General features: G+C 39.7%; 1 protein-coding gene across 9 annotated transcripts in view; it reads right to left on the reverse strand.

Moving 5' to 3' along the window:
- The window catches only part of PHKB (phosphorylase kinase regulatory subunit beta), a 142,534-nt gene that overhangs the window by 39,659 nt on the left and 81,263 nt on the right, over nt 1–21,612 (reverse strand). For all 9 annotated transcript variants that reach the window (XM_081201136.1, XM_081201137.1, XM_081201140.1 and 6 more), the window contains 7 exons: nt 20,142–20,339; nt 17,492–17,549; nt 13,457–13,534; nt 11,209–11,367; nt 10,276–10,370; nt 1,456–1,511; nt 355–448 (listed from right to left, as the gene is read on the reverse strand). In XM_081201136.1, the coding sequence (XP_081057262.1) occupies nt 355–448; nt 1,456–1,511; nt 10,276–10,370; nt 11,209–11,367; nt 13,457–13,534; nt 17,492–17,549; nt 20,142–20,339 (738 nt within the window). The remainder of the gene's footprint in view (nt 1–354; nt 449–1,455; nt 1,512–10,275; nt 10,371–11,208; nt 11,368–13,456; nt 13,535–17,491; nt 17,550–20,141; nt 20,340–21,612) is intronic.

The following is a 21,612-nucleotide window of genomic DNA, read 5'->3' on the forward strand; positions in this document are numbered from 1 at the left end:
CGAAGATTACCTGAATAACATTATTCAATACAATGAACTTGAGATTACAACAGCACCAGGAGCATTCCTTGCTCTAAAGTACAAGTACTGAACACATATTAGAGATTTCCTAGATACCAAAGAAAGTACATCATCTACTGTATCTCGCCATGATTCATTCCCACCTTATTTCTAAAATTATTCCCAGTTTTGTAATTAAATGTGTATTTACTGAACAACACCATACATATTTTGGAGAGTTTCAGGTATCGCTGGAATGGAACAGACACCAGATGATTCATCACAACATAGGAAGCATATTTAGTAAGCAAAGAAACAAGAGGTCTACCTATAATGTTGAAAACAATGTCTTACTTTCACAAGCTCCTGTTGTGGCCATATCTGGATGGGTTCAACCTGCTGAGGAGTCTGTGTCTGGATTCCATATGTGTTCAAGAAAACCTGCAGGCTTTTTTTAAAAAAAATGGAAATCACAAGGAATTAGAATGCAGCAGAACTGGAGCCTCCTATTAAATATGGATCTTGGTAGAAACTGGCTTTGAAAGAAATACTGGATTTCATACCTAGAATGCAATCCACCCCACAGAGGCTGTAAGACTGTGATGAGACTGTTAGAAATAGGATGTCTTAGTGTGTCAGAACATGTGCTAAAGCCAGCAAATATGTGTTTGGCAATACCTATTTCTCAAAATGTCTCCTTAAAGAATTAAACTATCGAAGGCTACTATAGCCAAGCTGGGACCACATGGGATAGTTGCTACCAAAATCCATCATTTCCTGGAGCTGGGGAACTTAACTGGAGTCGAGTAGGGTTGTCTACAAAAAAAAATGAGCTCAAGGACACATTTGGAAATCTAATAAACAGTTGTGGGCATCACAAACTACCCATTTCACAGAAGAAAAATCCTCAGCACTAACCCCCAACAAGCAAAACAACCGCATCCAATCAGAACAAGTGAAACAGAGGCAAACAGCTCCTCCCCTGAAAAAAAACTTAGGCACCCCTGCATCACACCACCAGAAGGAAAAAAATATTTTTAAAAAAATTAGCAAACAGGTGAGACAGGGACCATTAGAGAGTTGGGCGTCTCAGGGCACGTTGGGGATTCAGCATTAGAACAGGAGATTTGAGCTGGATCCTGAAATTCAGCACACAGAAACTGCTGCTCTTTTGAACAAGAAAAGGCACCAAGCCATGTTCCTAATATGTATACCAAGTCTGGTCAGTCCAGGGGATTCATACTGCCCAATAGTCTGCAGATTGTTCTTATAAGAATACTGCACACTGTTTTGCCCGAAAACAGCTCTGAGGCTTGAGCATTCACAATCCCATGTAGTCCATCAAAACATTTCTAAGTCTCAAATCACAAAGTTTCTGGTTCAGACACACAAGTCTCCAAATAATGCATTCAAATCCAAGCACTGAGGCTCAGATCACTTATCTGAATGGCTTACCGTTGGCTTTCAGCAATCAACGCGACTTGGACCACCAGGTCATTTTCGAGAGGACCCTTAAAACGCAAGAGTAAAACCAACATTTTTATTGGTGGAATGTGTTGGCTGATTGTGAGCCACAATGAGATACAAGGACAACATGAACAATAACCATTCATTAATACGATTGAAATCGTCTGGCCGCATTGCTGCTTTCCCTCGCTCTTTATTGCCCACTAATCAATTTGACGGTGCAGACAGGGAAATGGAGCACCAAGGAGGTAGCACACATAAATCACAATGCCACCTGAGGAGCTGAATTGTCAATGCACTTTTGAGTGATGCAATAGTGGGATGTTAAGGACAGGTTCCTTCATTTATTTATTTTTTACTATTTTTGCATCAAAAGTGAAGGGAGGGGAGAGAATCAACAGCCTTTGATTTATTAGGCATGCATTGCATCATTAACAAAACAAAACAAAACCTTAATGTATTTTGCCAAGAACTGCAAGTCTCTTGATGATTTTCCAGCACCAATGCTGCTTTCATCTGCTGCACACACTCCTCATAGCAAAAAAATGTACATTGACAGTATATATGGAGCTCCTCTACCTAAGATGGGAGCGTGATGACTCCCCTGCGCATTCCTTGGAGTACGCAGATCAGATCTCTACAAAGGAATGAACAAGCATGGTTGAGTGTCCATTTCTACATCGGAGCATATGCCAATCTCTGAGGTGAGGCATGTGTGCAAATAGGTTATATCAGTAATTATTTAAGTTTCCCTCTCCATATTCTTAAATAACACAAAGAAACCTTATTACAGGGGTCCCCAACCTGTGGCCCGCAAGCTGCCCAGAAACTGATCCTTTAGTTTATTCTCACTTGTAATATTGTATTTCCAGATGTTTATAGAGGTTTGGTTTTATTTGATTTATTATATTTCCATGCCACTTTTCATTCCTGTGTAATGCCCTCTCATCAGATGTCAAGGAGATAAAGAACTACACAATGTTAGAAGGTAGCCCTTTGTCAGGAAGTTTTTAACATTTGATGTTTTATTATATTATTATATTCTGCTGGAAGCTGCCCAGAGCAGCTGGGCGGTGTATAAATAATAAAATTCTTATTCTTATTATTAAATGAACTGCAAAGTGACTTACAAAAACAAAACAAAAAATAACATTATAGAACATAACAGATCATCACATATACAGCATAAATCATATAGATGAATTAACAAATCATCAGCAAAGCAATTATATATCATCAGTAAAACAATAACAGTAAAATGCTATTAACAAAATAACTAGGCAAAACAGCACAATTACAACGAATAATATATTATAGCATTCATAAAGTATTACATCATTCATAATCTATGAAATATTAACAACATTAACAAAATAGCAACCAGAAATAAGCAAAACAGAAAACAAACTGTTGAATTCACATACACTCTCTCTCCACCCCCATGACTCATAATATTTCACTCCATTCAGCTCCTTAATATACACATAGACATAATGCCCATGGCAGTAATGCCCTTCTGAAGGTTTCTTGGGCTGGAGGTGGGGCAGCAAAGGTCATCCCATGATGACAGACAATGTCTCTCGCCCCTCACAGTTCTTCCTCTGGAAGAAGTTCTTATGAAGGTGGAGCAAGGTAGGCGGAAAAAGCCAGCACAAAGTCTCTATCCCCTCACAGAGGATACTTTGTTTAACTGTTGACCGTGTTTTACTATGTGAACTCTCTTTGAATTTTTGTAGCTGGTTTTTATGAATAATACTTATTTTGATGTGAATGAGGGTCCTTTAGTTTAGCTGTGTCTTACAGAAATTCTCTGTATTTTTGTATTTGTTTTTTTCTTTGACATGTCTTCCGCTATGTTGTAACACTGCTTAGAGATCTGTTTAAATATAAGTGGCATATAAATTGTCCGTATAAGTTAAAAATCAATAATTGGATGGCAATTTAAAAAAGCTTAAGAGAAAAGAAAAATATTTCCTTTTTTTTAGCGTGAAGGGTTTTTCATTGGCTAGCTATAACTTATTGTGATGACACTACTTAGATATGTGGGGGGTTTTTTAAGTGGTATATATATTTTTCTAAATCAAAATAAATACATAAATGAAACTATACACAATGCATTTCATTGGCACTACACCTGCTTACCACAGATTGCTGTTTGTTTTAGGTGAAAATCATAGTTGCCATACACCATTGGAAAAAATGTCTGTAATCCATTCCATGGTCAGAGGTGCCCGATTTGAATTGAGGTGTACATTTTTGTAATGCGGTGGGATGCAAACACTGCTGTTCTCTTTTAATAAATGCAGGGTGCACTGTTGCAAGTTAGCCAGAGCTCCCTGCTTTAAGAAAATCAGTTTCCCTGGGGTTAGCTTGCTATAGCAGATGTTGCGAATTCCGTGGCTCTAAAAGGTGTGAGGTTTGCCCTTCTAATGGATCCTAACGTAACTGTTGAGGAATATGCAAGCTAGTTTTTTTCTGCATGTTTCTGCATTAGCCCACGACTCTTGCAAGGAAGCTGAGCATCACCCTGTCATGTAGCTGTTAAAGGCGTGGGATCCTCTTGCCTAGAAATGAATTGACAACCTTGCTCATAAAGGCCCTGGATTTAGGTGTGTAACTACTTTGAGCTACTCCGAGGGAACAGCTGCAGTCTGTGAGATGGGAGAATACAAGAGCAGAATACTGAAGTCACATCTACCTGAACGCTGGGGGTGATTAAATTCCAGTCAGGCAGCTCTGTGTCAGACAAAACAGCATACAGTGCAGTCAGGAAAATCAGGGATACTGGTGGACTTCTGCAGTAGGCCATTTCCAGCTGTTATTAAGGAGATTCAGTTTTGATCTGCCTGGCATGACACCATGGTTGTAAGCCTTTTACTCTATTTTTTTAACGACCACTCAACAACAGACTTTACAGTGGGATTCTGGATGTTGCTATTCACTACACCAGACTCCGGGGGGGGGGGGCAAAGTGTGTGCCACTTTCAGAAAAATAGAGAAATGTAGGGAGACAAAAACTGGAAATGTAATTAAATGTGTGCCCTTGTTTTTGATGGCATTTTTTCTCTTGTTTGGACAAATATAGTCATTTGGGAAGGTGGCCTTGATAAGAATTTTGTACTTCAGATAACAATCAGGGTTGCAGGGGAGAGAGGAGGTTTTTCACAAATAGCGAGAAGTAGGAAGATTCTTATTTGCAATCAAGAAAAGCAGCTGCTCTGGTCTGATATTTTGCATTTTATTTCCCAAAGAAATATATATATATATAAGCAAAAGAATTTCGGTACACAAGTTTAATGGACAAATACTGTCGAGAATAAAAATCTGGTTGCGGTTTTGCCTGATAATAAATGGCTGCTGCTTTTATTTCTCATTTAAATCTTTTTGCTAGTGAGCAGGATTTCATGGATAGCTGCACTTGATGAAGTGCTTTATCAACAAGGAGCTGCAATCTTTTCTCTAGGTGACTTGATGCTTCAGTCATTTTTATTTTAGAGTGCCTGGCTGTGAGAAAAGTCAGTCTGGGAAGTGGGGAGGACTCTGCAAGCAACTCTGTTTGGTGCTTAAAACTGGAATGCTGCTTCTTATTATTACACCAAAAGCAAAAGCAACTGTTTGAAAAATAAAGACGTGAGAGATCAGACATCTGAAAAAGGCATATTTATTCATCATGATTTATTCATTACTTTTTTAAAAACTGGATTAGGCATACATAGTTGTGTCCACAGGAAAGAAGGAAGGAAGGAAGGTTTAGGGACATTTCTGGAAAGCCACTTGGAACTTATGTGGACCCAGAATGAAACTTGGTTCACCAAGAAAAATGGAATCTAATCTACTCCAAAACAGAAGAATCAAGTCAAACAGAGAAGAATCCTAATCAGGCCTCCCTGCTCTTAGCCACTCTCTAGGGGGCATGACTTACAGAAACTTCACCAGTCACAGGACCGTTTCAGGTGTAAAGAGCCCCAAGATGTCTCTGCTTAGAAGATCACAGCTTACTCTTACTTTTTTCAAAGCCAGGGCCTCTGCCTACTGCAGGACGTCAAACCAGCAAATGCTGACAATCAAGCAAAATATAACTTATCATCAAAAAATACCTCCCTTGGAATTGCTACAGAGGAAGGCAAACACACTTATGACACCCACAACTCCGATGGAATTTCTGAAAGACGGATCTTAGCAAATGCAGATCTCTCTCTCTCTCTCTCTCTCTCTCTCTCTCTCTCTCTCTCTCTCTGTGTGTGTGTGTGTGTGGCAACCCTAAATCAGAAGCCACAGCACGAATGTCTTCTTTGCACTGTCAGTCAATAGCCACTTGAGATTAACAGCAATTTCCTATAGTGCAGGATGGAGAACCTGTGGTCCTCCAGATGTTGTTACACTCCAATTCCCATTAGCCCCAATGGCCAATAGTAAGGGGTGGTGGGAATTTTTAGTCCAACAATATCTGAAGGATCACAAGTTCTCTAAACCCAAATGACATTATGGTGACTTTACATGATGTCACAAGCCCAGATGTATCAGAGAAAAATGTCTCTAAAGCACTGTGAAACTCTATAATTTCAATAGACATACAGAATGAATGTTGAGTTGACACAGCTCTATGCTGGGGTGGTTTTCCAACGGTGCTTGGTCGATGTTCTAGCACATTCAAAACCTGTCACTTTGCTGCACTGACTTCTAGAGGCCTCTATAGGCTTTAGTGGCTCAGCTTTAGCTGTAATAACTGCTAAAGCACTCTAGAGAGATAATGCTGCATTTACAAGCAATCCATTATAAATCACTCAGCAAGGCCTTATTTCTTGTACAGGATAATGTGGACACATAATCCACAAGGAGTCCTAAGGAGAAAGATCTACAATCACAGTGACAGAATCCTTAAACATGGCACATCTAATTTTATACAACATTCAAGGGAATTTGTGTTTGTTTGTATGCGTGTGTATCTAAAATATCTTGAGTTTTTCGTTCCCCATATAAGCATAATTTGTGCTCATTAGGCTTTGTTTGTAAATCATGGCACTTTCATTAGAACTGAATCTTTTTCAGTACATTAAGAATTCTTTAAAGAGAGCACGGAGACAAAGTTTTTAGAACATGAGTTAAGATAAGCCACTGTGCCCACATTAGAATATGATCTAAGCAGCATTACAAGTGTTAATACAGGCTTGAAAATAAAGCTTTGTTGTTATCTTATACTGCAACAGACCTGCTGAGGATGGAACCAGGCAGTGTGCACTGCCTGTAGTTTCAAGCTCCATCTACACTGCAAACGCGGACAAATTTTATACCACCTTAGCTAGCTGTCCCCCAAGAAAACCTGGGAATTGTAGTTTGGTGAGGTGCCAATAATTTCGTTGAAGATTCCTAAAATACACACTCTGAGCTACAATTCTCAGAGAATCCTGGTGTGTGTGTGTGATTGGTGCGTGACCTTAATCAACAGAGCTGAGTTGAATCAAAAGGGGGTAAACGCTATGAAAATCATTCAGATCTCTCTCAGGATCAGATCATGTCGATGTATACAGGATCCATACTTTTTCTAAAGGTGGGGGAGTCAAGGTGAAAGTGCAACTGTTTGGGTGATCAGCAACAACCCCCAAGTTTGATCAAAGAACTTAGATACTTTCAATACTAAATCCATTCCCCAACCTCTGTCCCTGGGCGTAATACACTATAATAACCAATGATGCACACACACCTGCTACATCATCACATTGTTCAGGAACATGTAACACTCCTTCCCCACAACGCAGAAGTGAGAATTCTTCATGGTGGCATGTTTACTGCATGAACTCCAAACCACATGGTGACACAGGCTAATGAACATTCCTGTGAATGTCATATTAACACGGCTAGAAAAATTGTGTGGTCAGTTTCAACTTAGCAATTTTGTTTTTACAATTTTTAAAATTATGATTTCAGTCATATCTATAAGCTGCCTCTAATGGTATGAAGAAGTGGGGCAATTGTGGGTTTAATTCAGAGACAGGACTGCAACACATAGAGCATGACAGGCTCCACACCCCAGGTTTAAATAACTAAACCAGCCCGCAGAGGGATTTGACAAATCCTAAATATGCAGAACAATCTTCCACCTTCACCACCATCACTAATCTAAGGAATATTTGGCAGCATCAGATATAGCAATGGAAGACTGCAGCTCAAACACACAGGTTGTAAAGCAAGGTTAAATGCAAATGAACTTTTAATAAATGTCTGATGAATCCATTGTGGAGGGAAGGAAGGAACCTTTTATGACTTATTTATTGGATTTGCGATTCTGTCTGCTTTATGACTGAAGGGGAAATGCTTGAATAAAGATATTTTATGGTGCTGGCTGGAAGAAACAAATCAGCATGTGCCTTCTTTGTTTTTATGGTGATATAATGCCATGATGCACTCCCAAAAGACCAGCTGCACAAAGGGAATGGCCACAACCCAACCCCAATCAAGCCTGTATGGGCTTAAAGGCAAGTCCATGTGCTCTAAGGTCGGAATTACCAATTTTTGCTCCAAAGTAACCCACATTTTGCACCAAGAAAAGTCAGATTTTGCCCCATATCAATGATGTATATATATAAAAGGCCTGCATATGCTTATGTTGTATGATTTGTTTTTATTTTCAAAGCCACAGGGAAAGCAAAGCATGGTCTGAAGTTGGTTTACAATCCTCGTTTAGAGGGCAAGTGCCTTTTATTTTTGTCAGTCTGATATAATGGGAAAGTATGGTTCACTGCAATCCAGAAGTAATTGATTAATTGCAGGAGGGAGCGTGTGAGCTCAAGGCACACAACATTAACCCTTGCTTTGGCATTTGATGGGAGACCCCAATGAATAGGATGGGAGGTGGCATGAGGCGAGGCAGAACTGCCACAAAATGCCTCCTTCTCTCTTCCACCAGAACCCCCGCTGGACTTTATGAAGTATGATTTGGCAAGGATCCTATCCGTTATGTTAGCAGAGTGTTTAATGCCAGAGTGTTTGATCACTCTGATGCTCAGTTTACTGGGGGATTTGCTGTTTTGATGCTTTAGTGCAGCATCGTGGAAGCTTAAGCCTTCCAGACCAGCATTTTCCTGCATAGAGTCCTTCATGCTTAAATTCCAGCTTTTGGTGCCAGAAAAAGCTGCCTTTTGATAGATTTGGATCCAAGATAACTGCTTATATAAAATGGTGCCAATTACTAGAAAAAGACTTTTGTAATGGCAATCTGTGTTACAACAAACCTTGAGTCTGATTAAATTGTTTTATTACTAATGAGAATAACTTCAATGAACCCCATTAATGAATGGGATTGCTTTTTTAAAAAGTGTTAAATTTGGGCTGATTGATTTTGCTTCCACAAGCCTATCTAACATTATATACATTGAGATGACTAAATGGATTTTTTAATTTGCTTTTGAACAAAATGAGATGGTTTAATTTGATACATTTTGTAGAGGGAGGAAAAGGAAGAAAGCACTTTTAAGAAGTGAAGTGGTGTTTGGGTTCTGAAGACATCATTATTAGGTGAAACGTTTTGTGTTCCAGTTTCAGATTCCATTTTTGGCTGGTTCTTTTAACACTTCAAACCAAACACAGACAGGAGCATCTGTAACTTTCATCTGTACACTATGACTATGCATACATTAGCAAACATTCAGATAAAGTATTTCAATAAATAAATAAATAAATAAACAAGTGAGAGTTAGGGGTATCAGTGAAAGATGTCTGACATTTGTGTCATGAGGAAAGAAACAAAAATCAGACTTGACTTTATTTTCTGTACTGCAGTATACCTAGAACTATTACAAAATGAGCTGTGATCCAGATGGAGCAGAACTGATGGATCCACAGTGAACTATCTCTGAAGGGAACTAAAATGGGTAGGTGGAGGGGGGATTTGCTCTCCCTGCCCACCTGGTGTGCTTGGTCCACCTTCAACATCTGTATCTACTTATGGAAGGGAATAAGCAGGCTTTCCCTAGATTATAATGTTTTGCTGCACTGTTCTGTTTTTAACGGTATGTATTCATTGCTTCTTTGCTTTATTTTGTGACAAGTATTTATATTTCGGTTTCACTGTCATCGGGTCTATGCACATTAAGAGGTATAAAATATTATAAGTAAATACATAAATAAATAAATAAATAAATAAATAAATAAATAGATAAATAAAATAATAAAATTAACCTATAGCCATGTGGTTCACATCATAGGCCTATTCACATGGTCCCTCCCATTACACACATATGGGGAGGGGCAAATACACTGGTGGAGGGGCTGGCATGTACTTAGTTGACTGATCTGACCCCTAGTGTGCCACAATGTTGGGGGAGAGGAGAGAGCCACTTCTTCAAGAAAGCTTTTCTGAAGACCTGGCTGATGCTACAACCTCAACTGCCCAAAGTAAGAAAGAGCAGATACTCCTCTGAAAAAGTAAACCATGTGGGCATTTTTTCCCCAGCCAGCAGAGGAGAAACACACTGCAACAAACAGGTCCATGAAGTTAAAAGTGACCATAACACCACCTCACCTTGCCTTTTATTATCTGAAGTTATAGCTTGCTCTGTTCAGGCGAGTATACCAATCTATTAAAAATAAAATAAAGTTTCGGGCAGCCAGAAACTTTAACAAGCCACTCAAAAGGAATGTCTACCCAGCACTTTCTCTGAGGATGCATAGAGTTCACTTACGCCATCTGAACTCTTAGTATTTGTTTCGTACAGAACAAACCCCAGCAGGGACTAATGCAATATTACTACTGCTGCAACATATTAATAAATGGCACACCTCTCAACTGTATTTTTTTAAACACACTCATACCTGATTTGAATATCTCATGCTAACGTTCCGTTGATCTTGGGGAGGTATGTAACGCTTCACTGGGTCGATATCTTTAACACTTACTAAACCGTCAACTGAAAGCAAATCACCAACAATTCATCATTTGTCTCTTTATAACCAAAAGCATTTGTCATCATTATTACTCTGGAGCATGCAAGAATAAAAAAGCAATGGATTTAAAGTTTGGCATTTGAATAAATCCCCAGAAAAACGATGGACTGTAGAAGCTGGTATTTCAATGGTTCAATGCATCTGAACATATTTTTCCAGAATGGGTTATCCATACATGGTGATTGTAGCAGGTTTTGTGAATTACAGTGATCGTGAATCCAGTTTCGGCTCATAGGGCTACCTACAAGAAAGCTGCACAGGCTATCCATTCTGATAGAAATATTTTTGAATGTGTACAAAGACCTAGTTCAGAGATAATGATCTCAGGCCAATAAACCATGAAAAAAACATGTGCTCACATACTCCTCCCACAATTCCATCTTCAGCACTGAAGGTGAAGCTTGTTCAAACCACAGTTTCCTGTTGCATTTACACCAGGAAACTGTAGCTTAACCCCTGTTTACTCTGGCTTCATGTCCTGGTTAGGAAGCCTTGCTTAAACCATACTTTTCTAATTTGGCTGTGAGAGGAAACAAGTCACACCACCAGTGTTGAAGCTAGGGATATGAGGGGCGAGGCAAGGAGAAACCAGGTGGGTGAATGGTTCATTCTCTGCCCATTAAACGGATTAATCGTTGGTTCAAGAATATTCTATCTCAATTGGGCTAATGTGTTAAATCTGAACTGGCCATCAGTCTGAAAGTTCTCGTAGTCACACAAATACAACTTTGGAGGCAGGCAGGGGCACATATCAAATCTGAGAAAACTCAAATTCTTCTACTTTTGCAGGTGTCTACTTACCAAGAAGTTTTGCAATGATATAAAGCGACTGTCCCCAGAGAAAGAATTTTCCATCTCGCCCATGGTTGCTTGGAAATCGTTTCTGACTGCCAGGATTTTTCTTTTCCAGTTCAACAAAGTCAGCTGGCACATAATAATACTTAGGTACAACAGGAAAGCCTGCGAAGTTTTAAAATATGTACTTAAAGACATGTAAAATTACATTATTACAAAGTGAGGAAACGTATCCCCTATGCACAACGTAAATGAAGTAAAAACTTGCTGATTGTCGTTCCTAGTTATAATTCGATGCCAGTCAGCTAAGAACACTTAACTGCTATCCTGAGCACAGGTTTATTTATGTCTCTCTTCTTGACTGAACAGATGCAGTGCCTATAAACTGGTTCCGAAAAAATAGTAAAGTTTTACAGATGGGAGGGGAAAAAATCCCCTGCATTTCTTTAGAGGTACTATTGTTGCTCTTGTGCAACAGAAGAGAAAATATGTACAACTGCTATTGGTAAAGGAGTACAAAAGCTTCAGGCAAGAATAAAAATGAACCTAAGTCTTGGATTGAAAAAAGTAGAAGGCTGATGATAAGCAAAAATGTTTTCAGTCACTTCTGATGTATTTATCAGTGAAAGAGAAAATACATGAACTAGTTGTGGATTCTTGCATTTAAGCTACTGTCCTCTACAATAAGGCTATACACTTTTAATTCCCATGTGCTATTTAAAGGGTGCACTTGAGTTTTCTTGTGCAAACGAGGAACAAAATGGAGAGGAGGGTTGGTTACACTGGAAGAAGTCTGCCTGTTTGCACCTTCTTGCTAAGGTCAAACTAGATGTGACGGTGGCAGTGCCATAAAAAGTGCAGCATGGACAGAAAAGGGCAAGGGAGCTGAAGTCTCCAATTGCCTGCAGTTCTTTCCCTGTCCACCGCTCTCCCTCTTTTAAAGTTGCTTTCCACTCTGTGATTGGAAGTAGAGATAAGCAGGTCGAGTAGGGGGGGGGGGATTGCAAACACATCTATTTTACAGAAGCAGCAAGATAAGTGTATGACCACCTCACATCTAGTTTCACCCTAGAACTTCTGTGTAAATTGAGCATGTGAATACAGCACAAAGTAATCCCAATCAAAAGTACTGTTTGGAGTCTTTAGCAGATGAACGTGATCTTAAACTGAAACTTCTTTAAAATAGGGAGTTCCCTCCCCCCCCCCAAGTTTTGCCCTCATTAACTGCGCTTCAACAGCTATTAATCAGAATATTGATTATACTGTACAGGGTGAGTGAGGGCATGTGTGTGTATTTAATGAAATCAAATATGACCACACACACACACACACACACACACAACTGCAATGGAAGTTAAATGCTATGTATGAGAGAAGGGGTGCTATGTATGAGATTATAAGCAAAATTTTTGTTCAGTAAATGATAGATCTTCCATAATTTATGTAATAAGAAATGGGAAGGAGCAACATCTTAGGCATTCTTCCCAAATTGTTTAAGTTGCAGGAGGCGGCTGACATAAGCATACGGTGCAATCCAAAGTCTGGAGAAAGCAATCACTGCCCTTTTCTGAGCTGCAAAGAATACTGAATGGGTATCCCACATGCCTCCTCTGGATTTTATTTACTGTATGAAGGAACTGAAACTACCTTTTCACGTTTTCAGATTGGGAAGGGTTAGAAGGCAGGAGGTGCCAGAAAAGGGAGCGAGAAACAACTACATAAAGAAAGGGAAGCGAGCAACTATTGCCATGCCTAGTTTAATGTGTGGTCTCTCCATCCTCTGATGTACCAAACTGCAACCAGTGTATCATATTCATGGCTAACCACCTCTATTGACAGCAGGAATTAAAACACATATATTATGGAAAGCTTTTCCATGCTTAAAATAATTTTTTTTAAAGAAATGGATCACATACTTAGGCTTTTCTAATTACTAGCTATAAGGTCTCTCATACAACTGAGTAAATAACAGCAGGAGTGGGGGCGGGAAATGATTCGGGCGCAAACCTAACATTTAACCTATCAGCGTTTCTTTCACCAGTTAATGAACTCCATTTTATGATGAGCCATATTTTACTGGAGAAATGAATCACGTTTTATGTTCACACTTGGCCTGGAGCTCTGCTTTTGTAAGAACATAAGCTTATTCTCTGGGATTTGATCGGCACTTGCTGCAGTTCCATGCTGTAGGGCCACCCCCATCATTTGCATTTGCAAAAGTTCAGATTTCTCCAGCGCCACTGCTGCACCATACCTTCTGCTGATTGCTGTAGCAATGGATCCAGAAGCTCTTGATATTCTTTGACTTGCTCAGTGTTACCCTTGAAGACTCCTAAAAGCAATTACAGGAACAATTAAGAAAAGATAGTGCTTATGATAAGTGTCAGCATCATTTCAGATATTTTGCGCCGTGATGGTTGGACGGGAAGGCCATTTTTGAAGTGCTCTTGTGAGCAATAATGGGGTCATTCAAATGGGAACTAGTATCAGGGAGCCTTGGGCTCATGTGGGGCCTCCTGCCTTGTTCAATTAGTGATTTCCACCCTGCAAAACATAATTTGCCATTTTATCCAACCCAGCAAGCTGTGGTCTAGTTCAAACACCATTAGAGTTAAGAGCATGAGCCTTGATCCTTGACTACAGTTTGAAGTTGGGTTGTTTGGACAATCCACAATTAAAACTAACCAGTTTGTCCCAGTTCAGTCATAACAACAAACCAAAGTTGGTTGAAATGCTTCTGATCTCCTTTTCATGACTGCACCATAGAAGCAAAGGGAAATATGCCAGCATGAGGCTCGTGCATGTAATGTTAAACCATAGTTTAGGGTTCCATGTGACTACTGACTATGTTTTGTGCTTGCTTGCAAGTGAGGATCTAATTCTGGCAATCCAGTCAAGAGCAAAACATAGTGCAGGCAAATCGACAAAGTGTGATCTGCTGCAAGGAAAAGTCAACACATGAGAGGAGGAAGGAATGGGAGATTATGAACCTCAAACTCTTCAGTGCTTGAACAATCCCAGTGAATTACAAAATCTGTTCCCTGTGCATGCTCTTCTCAATCCAGCTACCACAAAAGTCCACAAAGTCATTTTTTCATGTGTTGCATTCATCCCCACTACTTTAGTGTCTGTTGGCTGAAAATAAATTCCCCTCTCAGATAGAGGTAATGCAGTGGCAAATTGACTTCCTACATGCTCAGTGTGGATTTTCATTTGGTGACATTTGTCTGTAATTCACACTTCTTGGTTGTTCCATTTCCCCCTTTCCTTGAAACTAAATTGCATATACAATTCCAGATTTTATATTTCCTTTAAGACCAAGGCTGCAAAGCAAAAAAAAATATTTCTTTTGAACTAGATGAGGTTTCAGCTAGAGTTATTTTTACCAGTAGTTATTCTCACCATTTTTTTACAGTGCTGTGGCTTTAGGCCCTGCTTCCATAAATGAAAATCCTAATGGCAGATACAAAGGAATTTTCTTACTCGGTCAAACAAAAAGTTCCATCTAGCCCAGCATTGTTTCTAGTATGGACAGCCACCAGATGCCTCTATACATCAACAGGAGCAACATCTGGTATACTGTCTATATACAGGCATGCTCCATTTAGCCATAATGGCTAATAGTAATTGATAGACTGATCCTTCATGGAGTTGCCATCACCAAAACTAAGGTACTCTATCAAGCCGCCATTACATTACATTATATCAGGCTGAAAAGGTAGGTGGAAAGAGAAGGGATGCAGGGTCATTCCATGGACACAGCTGAGAGACCAGCAACTTTTGGCTTCTCCTCTTTTTGAACATTCCTACAGCATCCGGTCATTAGAAGAACTAGTAACAAAGAACCTGTACCTGAGTTTGCTTATTTCCTCCTCCCTCCCTATTAATTTTCCTTTTTGCCCTCCCTTTTTAGATTGTATACCCAGTGTTGTAAGCTGTTATATTAACCTTTTTTCCTGAAGCATGGGATAGGAATTGTTAAAATTAATACATAATAAATAAATAATACAGTGAAGTCAGAGTGTGGCACAGGGTGAACTGTAAAGGTGAAACATACAATAGGTTTCAATTAAAAGTTTGAAATTTCACTACTGCCATTACTACCATTATATAAGGTGCTGAGCATAATGGATTCTATTCTGTTCCTATCCAGAGGGCTCAAATTCATAGTCTTCTCTGATTTTTTGTTTTCTTCGCTTTGCTAATTTTTCAACATGCAAATGCCTCTTTCAATGGATACAAACTGAATTACTGTCCTGGAAAGCTACATTAAAAAAAAAACACCAAAAAAAATCAGCTGCTCATGTACAGTGGCAAGGAGTATTAAATCTGAGCCAGGAAGTACTGATTCAAATTTCACTTAAACCATGAACTCAGCTAGGAGACTTTTGGCAAATCACCATCTCAGCAAGCTTCCCACATGTAAAATGGGGATAATAATACCCACTTACCTTACACGGGTTTTATAAAAGATTTATGACACATATATGCTCTCATTAATCATTCAAAAGGTGCTAACTACATGCCAGGCTTCACAAGGCTTTAGCTAGGAATTCTCTTTTTGCATATTTCCAATGCTGCATGAATATTGAGGAAAAAATGCAATATTATATGTTTGCTACAGAACACACTGGAACTTAGGTTTCGGAAGGGAGTTTTTCCCAGCCCTTCATAGAGATGCCAGGAATTGAACCTGGTCCCTTCTGTATGCAAAGCATGTGCTGTATCACTAAGTTACATCCTGATCTGGAAACTCTAATGTCCATCAACTTACAGGAGAAAATGGAATCCATGCTCTTTTGCTGCAGAAACTCCAAATGAAGAATTATGATAATTTGCTCATCTCTTAACTTCGCAGATTGAGGGCAAAGAGCCCCAGGAGAGACTTACGCATGATAAATACAAAGAAAACCCCACAAGCTCACGGCTAAGATGAAATCAAACTATCTAAGGAACCTGCATGCCAGCATTCTCTCCTCATTCTCTCGTTTTAATTTAATTGTTACATCACAAAAAAGGGACACGATAAAATTATGAATAGTGTGCAATGGGAATGGTATGGAATGACCGGATGGCTAAAAAATGTTTCATTCTTTCAGATAACAACTAACGCTTTTAGAGTCTCCCAATGAAATTGATGGCTTGTAAGAAAGTATTTTGTCAGTTTGACAAGAGAAACTATTTCAAACAATGCGCAACTGACTTGTGGGAGATGTGATGACTACAATTAGCTTAGGTGGCTTTTAAAAATGGATTAGAAAATGGGCAGTCCATTAACAGCTACCAGGTATGGAAGCAAAGCGGAGGCTTCACATTCAGAGGCCATGTGTCAGCTGAATATCAGCTGCTGGGGATAAAGACCCAGGGAAGGTGAATGCTTTCATGCCCTGCTGGTGGCTCTCCTGAACCTATCAAACTGGCCACTCCTAGAACCAGAATGCTGGACAAAATGGACATTTGCATGGCAAATCAATTCATTTACGGCTACTCAATAAATTAGTACTTTTGAAGCAAGTTATAAGGACACTGATGGTACGAAGAGGAGAGGTTAACGTGTGCCCCCCCCCCCCAGCCAGCATGGCCAACAATCAGGAATGATGGCAGCTGTAGTCCACCAATATCTGGAGGGTCACAATGATTTAGAGGCATGCCTAGAGCACAAGGGAATCTCATGAGTGTACAGCTTTCTTCATTCATTTCAATGGATATCTGATCCACTTCTGCATTTTGAAGTTGATTCTGCCATACGCACCTCACGAGATCGCATGAAAGCTCCACAAGATCTCGTGAGATCTCACTGGAACCTGCTGCTGCCACTGCTTTGTGGGCGCCACTGCGCAACCCAGGTAAAGGAGACCTGGGAGGGGCAGGAGTTGGGGAACATCTTCCCATTTGGCCTCAGGCAGCAAAACAGGACATGCCGTTGCTGATGACAGAAACAAGAGAAACTCAGCTTAAAGTATTTGCGGGAAGGAGACTTGCGGTGAAGGGACAGAACAGAACTTTTGAAATTTTCCTGGCCATAAACAAACCCAAGTGCTCTTCTCAGAAGTAAAAACTGATGTGCACAATGGAGCATTGCACACTCAGATATAAAATTCATAACAGAAAATAAGTTTATTCTACAAGAGCTGAAATCATTCCATTAGTTATACTTTGGCAGCAACACTGTCCCTGAAAACCTTGGCATAAGTAGATTATAGCCTTCCCTCTTGGATTGCTAAAAACATTTTATTACTGAATTCCAAGACTCATCTCTGACAGAATAAGAAAGTAAAGTCATACTTACCATCAATCATCATGAAAATAAAAAAGAGAGGAAATTCACACTCAATCCCATCAAAGAGCTGAAATTAGAAAAGGGGAGAATTTAAGATGCATTTGTGTTGCTTCTGAAAATCTATTCAAATTTCCCACTACATCAAAGAAACCAAAGATAAACATGAAAACAAATTATTCATTTAGACGCAACAACTTTTTTTAAAAAAGGAGGAGGGAAATTTCAGCTTGCTTCAAAAAGCGTTGTAGCCTCATTTTATGCACAAAATGCATCACAGGCTTTTTATTCTCAGTAAGGAAATTTTCATTTCAATTGAAAAAGGCAAAAACAAAAGCATTTGAAGGAAAAGCAAGGATTCTATTCAGACAGCCTTTAATGGCAAACATTAATACTCTGAAGCACATAGAAATTTGGTTATTAATACACTCCAGCCTGTAGTCAGCTGTGAAATTAAATAAAATGATAAATAACTCAGCTGTTTGTTAGGGGGAAACAAACTGTACATTGAGTTTGAAATGTAAGCACATTTACCTCTAAACAAATCAATCAGGGAGAAAAGTGCTGATGCAGCACTCCTGGGTACTGCACACCCAAAGCTACCACAACCGTCTCCTTCGCTAAAAATAGATTGCAAAGAAGTGCCAAGGCTAATGGTTCATATGATTTGCTGGCTCTTCTCTGCTCCCCTTTATAGAATGAAGTTGTTCTCCATTTTGGAAGTTTTTGCAGGGATTAAAAGAACACTTGAAACTAAACCTCTGTCTTTCTCCACAGATTTCACTAAGCAAAATCAGGATTAAAATAGTTAAACCAGGCTTAACTCAAAAATGTAAGTTCTCATGTACCACTTGCCCTGCCTTACTTCCTCCCCCTACCCCCATTCCCACTCATAGGGATAATCTGTCTTGAAAGATAGCTCACATCTCAATTCATTCTTGGGTGGAGCATGTCAGCACACAGAGTGGAGATGTACCACTCCTGAGCAATTAAGCATGGCTAATGGGTCAGGAATTAGGGAGTTCAGTGACATAGCATGTACATTACATGCATAAGTTCCAGATTCCATCCCTAGCAACTCAACACAGGGCTGAGAAAGACTCTACCCTAAAACACTGAAGATTGCTCGCAGTCAGTGAAGACAATATTGAGCTACATGGACAAATGATCTGGCCTGGTATAAGGCAGATTCATAATAGGTCACAGAACTGTATATTTCCTCTCCTATATAAATGAAGCTGCTGGATAATGAGCCCAACCAATGGGCTGTCCAGTCCCTTTTGGTCTTCTGAGACTGGACATGAGTTTCCAGGGTCTCCTCTTTCCCAGGCCTGCCGCATGATATGAGTCAGACAATTACTCCATCTAGCCGTACATTGTCTGCACTGACTGGCAGCAACTCTGCATGATTTCAGACAAGGTTCTCTCCCAGCCCTAACTGGAAATGCCAGGGGTTGAACCTGGGACCTTCTGCATGCAAAACAGATGGAGCTGTGGCTCTACCAGAAGGTGCATCGCAAACTTTAGAATCACAGTAGTAGATAGGTAGCCGTGTTGGTCTGCCATAGTCAAAATAAAAAAAATTCCTTCCAGTAGCACCTTAAAGACCAACTAAGTTAGTTCTTGGTATGAGCTTTCGTGTGCATGCACACTTCTTCAGATACCACAGAATCACAGAACAGTACTTTTAGAAGGAACTTGAAAGCCATCTAATCTCACAACCAAGACTGCTAATGGATTACCTGGAACAAATTTCAGAATCACAGAACAGTACTTTTAGAAGGAACTTGAAAGCCATCTAATCTCACAACCAAGACTGCTAATGGATTACCTGGAACAAATTTCAATTATAGTGAAGTTGCTTGGTAATCTGTACAGTAAACGTTGCTCTAAGACATCAAGTCCCAAAAACAGTCGTTGCAATAGCTTCTTTCCATTAAGTAAGAGGTGGGGAACCTTTTCAGCCTGAGAGCCACATGACCAATCTTCCAGAAGCCACATGCTAGCGGTGGGGAGGGCCAGGGGTAAAAGTAGATGTGACTACAGGCAAAAGCAGGAGTAATAGATGTGACTCTTGTATAGTGGACTACATTCCGGGTAGGAAAGTCAGAGTTTTTACAAACACACTCATCTCAGCATCAAGGTCAGCAAGACGACACATTCCAGGGAAAAGGAGTGTGTGAAGCAAGGCTGGTGAGACCTGGGGTGTGACCTAGGGTGAGATGGGGTGGCCTGGGAAGAGTCCTGAGGGTTAGAGAGGCCCAGAGGACCTGAGGTTCCCCACCTCTGCATTAAGATAAAAAATAAATATTTTGACAGGTGGGAATGTAAGAGGAATCAACAAGGAAATCTGATCAAAAGTAACCTAACATTAGAATTTTTTGTTAAACCAATAGATTATATAGGAAGCACTAATAGAATCTGCACTCAAGCATACACAACCATGTCAGTACAGTGAAGCTAATTAGAAATCTGAATCTGACATTCAGAGTCAAGGTAATTAATAGTTTAAAAATTATTCAGTGGGCAAACCTGGAATTTCCTTGCCTGGTAATCATAAAAAACACATTTCAATGAAGAAGGAACAAATCCTATGTGTACATCAAACATTTGGGCACACATAAGCCAATCCTTTCCAGTATCACATGAACAGACCCTTTACCTTAATTTCTGCTGGTTTGTAATAATGTCGATTTTTGTCCTCCAATGCAGTCCTATAGCCATCTCTCAAAAACCGTTTGAATCCGTATTTTCCTTTCAGCTTCCTAACCACCTTGTCAATTGTTTGGCTGTACAAAGCTTCATCATCCACAGCAAAGGCAGGATAGCTAATACAGGGCAGGAGGGCAGCATCAGTGTTCTGGCAGAAGAAAAAGGGATATTTTCTAAATTATGGATGATACAGAGCGAAATGAAACATGAAAATGGAATCTAGATAATGGGAACTACTTATCTATGTTTTAATACATAGGTTGGAAACTTTGTTGGCATGGCAAACCAAATCTTAATCTCCCCCACCCCCACAAGTCAACTTTGACCGGAGGGGTGTCGTGACCCACCTGTCAATCATCTGATGTCATAATGACATCAGGTGATTGTCAGGCAGGTTGTCCTATGCACAGATGAAAGTTGGCACACTGGCATAGCAGAGAGTTCAATCCTGCTTTTTGTAGAGCCTGAACAACCAATCCAGCCATATATTTTACCTGCTCCACACCTGGCATTACCTGTTTGGCCTGTAGGCCAAAGGTTTCCCACCCCTACTTTAATAGCTACACATAAAATCCCCCACATTCAATAACTCTAATCCAAAGTTCCTTTGGTGTTCCATATGAAGCTCCAATGATTGGAGATTTCCTCTCATACTTCAGTGTCAGGAGCTGCTTGCTAAAGAAAGTGAGAATGTGTGAATGGAGCTGCTTTGACCCTGAAATTGAAAACACTTTGTATAAGAGTTCTGTGTACCCTCTGGAGCACCCATCAAGGTTTGGACTGGATCCTTTTTAAACCACATTGGACCAACTGTTTCTGCTGCATCTATAACAATTGCACAGATCGTCTCAAGCCCTAAAACTATTTGCATTCAAGCATTTAAAGAAATATTATAATTACTTAAGAACCATGTTTATCCCTGTTCCTTGTTTACTTCTGAGATACTCAGCAACAATTTGGTACTGATACTCTAGAGAGGTCTCAGTAATCAGCACATTTTTTAATACGCTAATATATATTGAGCAAATAGCAAACTCCCAAAGGAGGCTTCCTTTGCAAAAAGAGTTTGGAGAAAAACCAATAAATTAGGTAAAATAGTTTTAACATCAGGGCTGCAGAAAATATAAGCTAACTGAATGACAGTTATTCAAAATCCCATGAGAAATAATGGAAAGAAATCTTGAAAGTTTACAACCAGGAGAGACGGTATAGAGAATACGTTTCATTGTGTTAGTGATCCATATGTATTCAGATGCATGTGAACTAAATATTGCAATGCTGAAATCAACAGTCCCGAGGGAAATACATTTTATTTGCAGCATTCAAGAGCGAAAGAAAATATAAACAAAATAGCTGTCCGTGCCATTTTCTTTTAATTTTCTAAAATTAAATTCTAATTCTTCCATGAGGCAAATGCAGCG

The sequence above is a fragment of the Podarcis bocagei genome, assembly GCF_964188305.1.
Source record: "Podarcis bocagei genome assembly, chromosome: 7".
In the NCBI taxonomy this organism is placed as follows: domain Eukaryota; kingdom Metazoa; phylum Chordata; class Lepidosauria; order Squamata; family Lacertidae; genus Podarcis; species Podarcis bocagei.